This window comes from Mytilus trossulus, chromosome 14, assembly GCF_036588685.1.
Source record: "Mytilus trossulus isolate FHL-02 chromosome 14, PNRI_Mtr1.1.1.hap1, whole genome shotgun sequence".
Classification (NCBI taxonomy): Eukaryota; Metazoa; Mollusca; class Bivalvia; order Mytilida; family Mytilidae; genus Mytilus; species Mytilus trossulus.
In genome coordinates this window covers 29180928-29189447 of record NC_086386.1, presented here as the reverse complement: position 1 = coordinate 29189447, position 8520 = coordinate 29180928, and the positions used below count along the sequence as shown (strand labels likewise).

Sequence of the window (8520 nt, the reverse complement as noted above, 5' to 3'; positions counted from 1 at the left end):
ACCTGAAATACTTAAAAAGGGTCTCCTCACTCCTGTATTCAAGAACAAAGGAAGTAACAAGAATGCTTCCAACTACAGAGGGATTACTATCATGTCAATACTGCTGAAACTAATTGAGTCTGTAGCAAAGGCTAAGGTCCAACCTAAAATATTGAAAGAACAAAATAGGCTACAAAGAGGATTTACTGAGAACTCAGCTCCAATGAATTGCTCCTTCTTCATTGAAGAATTTATTAGAGAATGCAGGGATGCTGGTAAAATAATATATATATCGCTTCTAGATGCTAAATCGGCATTTGATGTGGTAACGCACGAGAGTATCCTACGAAAGCTATACATAGCAGGTGTAGATGGACTACTATGGAAACTTATACATAGTCTTCACATGGACTCTAGCAGTGTAGTTAAATTTAATGGTCTAATATCTGAACCATTCTCAATATGTCAAGGCGTAAAACAAGGTGGTATACTGAGCGCTGACCTGTACAAGCTGTACATCAACAATCTCCTAACAGATATCGAGTATTCTGGATTAGGAGCAAAAATAGGATCTATTTGCTGCGCAGCTCCAACTTGTGCAGATGATGTGGCACTAATGAGTGACAACCCCGAGGAACTACAGGTACTCATTAACATGGCATACAACTACAGTCGAAGGGAGAGATATAAGCTTCAACCAGTGAAGAGTGTTATTCTACCAGTATATCCAAATCGTAGAAAACAGAAAGAACCTTCCTTTCCATGGAGTATAGGTAACTCAATAATGCCAATAGTTAGCCAAACAACCCATATGGGGGTCTTGCGCACATCAAAACCAGATGATCCTAATCCGTTGTATGAAAACGTTAAAAAGGCTAGAAGAGCCATGTACAGTCTTATGCCAGCTGGTTTGCATGGGAAAAATGGACTGGACATACAGTCATTACTACATATATTTAACATCTATGTCATCCCTGTACTTCTGTACGGCCTGGAATTAGTAACTCCTACAGGAAAAAACTTTGATATTATTGACATATTCCACAAAAAATGTATAAAGCAGTTACTTTCTTTACCAACAAGTACAGCTACGCCCGCCATATACATTCTGTCTGGACAACTACCAATAGAGGGTCAAATACATAAAAAGATCTTGTCATTATTTGGAAATATATCTAGACAACCACATGATAGTTTAGAAAAACAAATTGCATACAGACAACTACTTATGAAAACGGATGATAGTCACAGCTGGTTTATCACTGTTAAAACGATTCTAGCGAAATACAACTTACCATCAGCTTTACATGTATTAGACAGTCAAATTCAAAAATTAAAATGGAAGACCATGGTAAATAAAGAAGTATCAAAGTATTGGAAACATTTTATCGAGGGTCATTGTAAACTATACCCCTCACTAAAGTATTTAAATATTCAATATATACCAGGGAAGACACATGTATTAGTAAACCTATCTGCTAGTAATTCCATGCAAGAAGCTATGAGAATACCCGTAAAATTAAGAATAGCAACAGGAAGTTATATACTCATGGCTGACAGAACAAAGCATTCAAAAAACAAAGGATTAATGGGAACTTGTCCTTTGTGCCAAACATCAGATGAAACCTTGGAACATTTCCTACTGCTTTGTCCTGCGCTGTCGAACCAGAGAAAATCAATCTTGAGTAATATCCAAATGCTACACGAAAAGCTCCGTATTCAATTCAAAAACAACGGTAGCGAAGTAGGCCTTATCCAAGTGATAGTTGATTCAAGCACAATTGGATTACTGGAACCCAGATGTGACAAATCAATCCTAATGGACATAGAATTTCAATCAAGGAGACTATGCTTTCTACTACACACAAGCAGGTCAAGAATTCTCAATGATATCGATCGAACATGAAGTTAGCTTAATAGATACCTTGAGCGTGGGTTACGCCACACTCTAGGGATAAAACTACGAAGCAATCTCAAAATTATTGCAAAATGAGCGTGGATTTCGCCACACTCTTGGGACACAACTATGAAGCGTCCTCAACATTATTACAAAATGAGCGTGGATTTCGCCACACTTGTTAACTGATCCATAATGCCTTCTTATACAAACACATATACGTCAACACAACAAAAGCGTGGATCTCGCCACACTTTATTGAAGAGGCTAAATATTTGTCATTGTTTATAACAGAGTAAGCGTGGATCTCGCCACACTTTACTGAAACTTACTACAACTTAGCCCAATAAAATCCTTTGAAGCAGTAAGCGTGGGTACGTGGCCACACTACACTGTGGTATACAGATAAAAGCTAACTATCTTAAATAAAACCAGCAAATATACAGAAGACCGATTTCCGCGGATCAACATCAGTGTAAATAAACTGTAAATATCGAGAAAATATATTTTAGATTTTAAATGTCATGACATTGAATTACCTCAAGTTTTTATGCCGATACATATGTATATACAACCACTTTTAATATTCCTTTTAATGATGATAGATGTCTACCAGTGTGACTTTTATATTTTAATCATTTAGAGATAAACATGTACATTTACAAGGTGGTGGAATACTCATGATTGAGGTGCTCCTTTATTGGAGGAAGTTACGATATACAAGTTACAAGTTACAAGATAGTATGGATGTTTTGATTCTGTGATTTTATTTGGTATAGTATATTGAATGTTTGGTATTTCTATCAAACCTCGAATGATGAATGTTCGACCTTTCTTCGAATACTAAAAGCTTGGAGGAATAACAAACAAATAGAGCGCTTCTTAGGCATAAATGTTTTATTCATAGGTTGTCCTATTTGACATTGATCCAAGGAAGACTCTTTCGGATGTTGCTAGGTGTTAATGTGCTGGTCTCCAGTTCGTGACCCAGGATAAAAGGTGGAGTTCCAACTATAATATTCCCCATTTAAATGCATTGATCGGCCCCCAAAAAGGGAGGGTTCCAACCCCCGGAACACCCCGTGGATCCGCCACTGCTAAGCAAGATGCAATTAGGAGTAAATGCGATGAGTAAGCGACCCGCAGTCAGGATACTAATATATCCAGATACTAATAGAGTGATTTTTTTTTCTGTGGATATTTTCTTTTATATTGGCTAGCTTAAGGTCAAGTCCAGTGTGTTGGTCTTTTATGAATTAGATCAAATTAAGGTGCAGTATTCATATTCAAATTAAAACATCGATCAATCACGGGTTCATCTAGTTTTTTTTTTTATTGTGCTTCATCCACTCTGCAAACATTGGTAATATTGATAATTTTTTAGAATAAAAGCCTTTGTTTCCGGGCACATCTTGCATGGTCATTGCAAGATTTCTTGCATTGTAATTTGCATGTCCAGATGAGTATTTCGGAAAAGACGCCCCATGAGCTGGTTAATTTAGATTTATTTACCGTGGCAATTACATGCACAGATAGCTTTCTCCATGGTGGCAATTGCTAGGGACTTCCATATTAGGATATCGCAATAAGAAGACATGGTGCCAATGAGGTATTACTCAGAGGCGGATTTAGAGGACCCAGGGGCCCGCCCTCTCCCAACCTTTTTTTTGGGGAAAAAATGGTTGCTTATATAGGGAATCACTGAAGCGTGACTGGCGCGGCCTCCTCTTATGCCGCAAGTGGGCCCCCACTTACGAAAAATTCTAGATCCGCCAGCGTTACTCTCAACAAGAGACCAGTTAATACAGAAAAGTAGTCAATATATTCGTGATACAGCTTTGCCGGCTAATCAGATAGCATATATTGAAAGCCTCTTTTTTTTTTTAACAAAAATGTTAATATTTGATAAATCAAGGGGTTGTATAATTGAAAGCATAATAAATAAGATCAAAATTAGAAACATTTTAAAACGGTTATTTATAAGACTTCTTTTTTATAGGATCACCGAAACTACTGTCTAAAATTACCATAAAAATGCAGTATGACAGGTAACTCGGGAAATCTGACATACTTGAATAAATCGATTATTATATGTTCCAAGTTCCGTTGGTCATCTCAACGAGATTAAGTTTCTTGAGCCGGTACGGTTGAAATGGCTTCAAATATAATTTAATACAGTTATCTCTTAATTTTATTTTTAAAACACCATTTGCATAAGTTTTCAATTTATCTATATTACAAAGCAGAACAATTAGATATCAAGCCGACGACATGAGTATCTATCAAGTTGAATGTAGAAAATGCATAACCACCGATTTTATTTTTTTCTCTCTCTCCCACGGACGGAGGCTACAGGTTGACTTCATAACATAAGAAATTCACAGCACAGTACTAAAAGATGAAATAATGGGTCAAGTGAAATACCTTTCTAATGAATCACAAAAAAGTGTAGGTGTTCGAAAATCTATTTTTTCAATGACTAAAAGTACTTTACGACAGTCTTTCAAGTTGAAGGATGAAAATGCATATCTTCGAACAAACATAACTTTGTGTATGTGATAATTAGGGCTTAAAGTCTTCAACCAAAGAACGTTCTTAGTCAGCCCCTCCACAAAATATTTAATTAGATTTTTTTTTAAATGTTTATGAATTTTCGAAAATTCCACCTGACAACCGATCAGACAATAGTTTAAGTTGACTCAATCAGAGACGTATAATGTATTATATGTCTCTGACTCAATGCAGTCACGAACATTAACTTATACTCATTAGCTAGAAGATACGTTGGTTTTTTAAAATACAACTGACATATAAATAAGGATCGTAATGGTGCTATTTGGATAAAATAAAGAGCTAAATTGGGAGTGAATCATCCCTACAATGGCTTCAATTTCTACGATTGTAAAAATTAACTGGCGTACTGGTGAGATAATTTTGACGAAGTACATATAGAATCCTGACTGTAAACAAGTGATTCAACTATGAAAACGTAAAAACGACTGAGTTTATTATTGAACTGATCAGCCTATATGTACAATGTATTATGTTGGTGTTGTCGGCCGTAAGGTTGCCAAACAGTTAAAGACATCACCATGGATTTGACCTGAATAGTCACACATTGAAAAATGGCACCAGTTTCCTGATTGTCCGCTTGATATTTGTTCCCCGAGTTGGTAATGTCTCCCTTCAAAGAAACATCCACGTGGTGTTGTGGTTCGTGGTAAGTTTGTAGTTGGGAGTAATGTAGTTGTAGAACAGTGGAAGTCATCCCCATGTATGATTTGCCCTGAAAGGTCACACATTGTGAAATGGCACCAGTTTCCTGATTGTCCCTGTTGAATCATCTCACCAAAACGATATGTTTGTCCTCTATAAACACATCTTGGTGGCTGGGGTATCATTGGCATTGAAGGCAGTGGACGCATTGTAGTTGGTGATGGCGTCGGAGGCATTGTAGTTGGTAGTGGCGTCGGAGACATTAAGGCTCTCAACACCATATTCATTTTAGTATCTACAATATGAAGGTACTGATTTACTGAATTATAACTTGTATTAAATATATAATGTTGTTTTTAAATATTCATATATTATTTATGGCTTCTAGTAACAAACGTCTGAGAACGTATCATCATGTATCAGGGAATACGAGCGCTAATTGTAAAACACAATAATTATAACAACAAAAAAACGCAGTTAATTTGATGCATCATACATGTTTTTCGAAAATGTATTTCATTACAAGCGCTAACAAGTCCTAAATAACCCCTATGATAAGAACAAATAATCATATTTATTTAATTCTCAGGTTCTTATTACGCAGATAGTCAGATATTTTTATATTTTGATTCTTTTAAGATGAATTCTTATCTTCTTTCATGCATTTCTGGGTTCTCTTTAGACACAGACGCTAATACATAATATGGCGAAACGTAAAATCGAATTTGCAGGGATTACCAGTGTAAACCGTAGTCTTTATGAAAAGCAAACCTAACAGTATCAGATAAATTCTACTATATTGTACATATCCGTCCTAGTCTGCACCCACTTGAAGTTCATGCACTCTTGAAATAAAAATCCACTCTTAAAATCCCATGATTATTATAAATTGTTTTGGTATAATATTAATTAGTCCTATAATATATGAACTCGGGGGCATTATTTTCTATTTCAATTTCCTTTTACTGATTTTGCTAATTTTTTATTTTTTTTATATTATCAATGTGCTACCCGAGCATATAAAAAAACGTTAAATAGTGAATATATAATGCGAAGTCATATATCATAGGACTAATTATTGATATGCTTACTTAAATACTAGGAACAGATAAACTGTCCCCAGTTACTACCAAGAGAAATACAAATTTACCTCCACTTTCCACTATCGTGTGTAAAAGTCCAAAGTATATTGACATTAAAAAATGCAGATGATAGTTCATGGTTTCCGAATATCCGTTACCAGTCTTATCTTTTTGTGACAAACACTTCAACAAACTGAAACGAATAGATGAAAGATTTCAATTGAACTGTTCCATTTGAAGAACAGGGGGAGGAAGTGTTAAAATGATTCAATCTTATTAAAATATGATCTCTGATTTCGTTATACTACTCATATGTAGAATAACGCAATCAGAGATCAATAAATTTAATTACTAGATTGAAAATGATTTTTTTTTTATACATTGGACCATTTTATTCCATTTTGACAGCAAATGAACAGGGAGGGGAAGAGGGTGTCAAAAGGCGTCATTTTCATTATAAAATGAAATCATCAATGGTGAAAAACAAATGTTAATTCATAACTTTCTCAGCCTCAAATTTCTGCTTAAAAAAGTATATAACATGTGAACCATTTTGCATAAGTTAAACAGATTTTTATATCTACGATAATCTACGTACCAAACATGCCAAACGTGTACAAAATAGATAAATAAGTACACATATAAAAGAGAAGATGTGGTATGATTTGCTAATAAGACAACTCTCCACACGAGACCAATTGACACAGCAATTAACAACTATAACAGGTCACCGTACGATCTTCAATAATGAACAAACCCCACACCGCATAGTCAGCTAAATAAGGCACCGAAAGGACAAATGTATTAAGCAATTCAAACAAGGAAACTAACGGCCTAGTGATTTATGCACAAAAAAATAACGAAAAACAAATATGTAACACATCAACAACCATGCACTGAATTACAGGCTCCTGGTTTGGGTCAGGCACATACATACAGAATGTGGCTGGGTTAAGTTAGCGGGATCCCGACCCTCCCCTAACATGGGACAGTGGGATAACAGAACAACATAAGAACGATCGACTAAAAATTGTAGTTTTATAAATAAAAAGAAAAAACACAACACATTATATTACTTCTTTAAGTCGAAAATGCAAACGGAACAGTAGTTTATAAAATTTACTCACAGTACATCCAGAGGTTTCTCTACATTTAGAAATAACCTTCGCTTGACACATAATCAGACACAAACATGTGTCCTATAGTTATACAATAATAGGTTAATTATCTCTCGGATATAAGTAAAATGACATCCGTTGTTTTTCTGATTGTTTTCCGAGATAATGGCTTTATTGACATTCTAATTTTCCAAATTATGATGTATATTATAGGATTAAACGCCCTTTTAAAGAAATTTATTGGTGTATAAACTCGACCAATTCACAACTGATTCACTCACAAACAAACAAAAGTCCCAAGGATTCTAATGATATGTTTGTGAGTGACTAAGTCCTGTTGCCAGGAACAGGACTCCTCTAACCCCCCATATTATACTAACGCATGAGGGTCTGGATAGCCGGGGGGGGGGGGGGGGTGGCTGTTATTCTGTAAACATTTAATTTACACCCCTTTTTTCTCTAATCTTCAAAAAATTAACCCTTTTTTTCTATAATCTTCATTTTTTTTTGCTCGTCGTGCACTAATCAATATCTTGAATAAATATTGTCCCCGGCATGGCGACTTCCGTGGTGTGGTTAATATTTGTTAACATTTCCTAACTGCTCAATCGCTTTTGAAGATTTCTACCTTGACAGTCACCAATTATAGATTCAAGGTTTAGTGTTTTGGACAGTTAATATATTTACACTCGGTTTATTTACGTACTTCTTTGTAGATGTATTTATTAAAAATGTTGGTTCTAAGTCATATCTTTATTAAAAACGAAAGTAGAGTCTTCAATATTTTATTTCCAGGAGAAGTCTATAGACATCTGACTGATCGGAATAGAAGAGAGTAAATCAAGTTTACACAAAGTAAGAAACACGTTGGTCGTTTGATCTTTGATGTCATAATATTAGTTTCTCCTCTTCCGGTCCATTGCAAGATATTTTTTATTTTAATTTTAATTTCCTGGTTAGAACAACAAAAACAATAATTTGTTAATCAAGACGCTCCTAGGAGCAGTACAATTACAGTTAAGATTAAAGTTTACAGATAATAAAATGTGGTGACCTTTTTAATTGAACTATTTGAAATTACAAAACATGACAATAATTTTAACAAAAACTATGTATAGAAGAAGGGAAACAACAAACACAGTATAATATATAGTATCAAAGATAATGATTGAGTGAAAACAATCAGTACCCAGTACCGTTGTATTCTTTAGAATAAGACATGAGTGCT

General features: G+C 35.0%; 1 protein-coding gene across 1 annotated transcript; it reads right to left on the bottom strand.

Annotated features, from left to right (window-relative positions):
- Positions 1–4865: 4865 nt before the first annotated feature.
- LOC134696568 (uncharacterized) lies at positions 4866–7343 on the bottom strand. Its single transcript, XM_063558423.1, has 3 exons — positions 7302–7343; positions 6243–6367; positions 4866–5387 (listed from the first exon to the last, which is right to left on the bottom strand). The coding sequence occupies exons 2-3, from the start codon at positions 6310–6312 to the stop codon at positions 4918–4920; spliced, it is 540 nt and encodes a 179-aa protein (XP_063414493.1). The 5' UTR covers positions 6313–6367; positions 7302–7343; the 3' UTR covers positions 4866–4917.
- Between the last annotated feature and the right edge of the window lie 1177 nt (positions 7344–8520).

Coding starts and splice junctions, on each gene's coding strand:
- LOC134696568 (XM_063558423.1), bottom strand. CDS start 6,312: ATGAACTATCATCTGCATTTTTTAATGTCAATATACTTTGGACTTTTA. Junction 5,388..6,242: donor CACGATAGTGGAAAGTGGAG/GTAAATTTGTAT, acceptor TTCATATTGTAG/ATACTAAAATGAATATGGTG.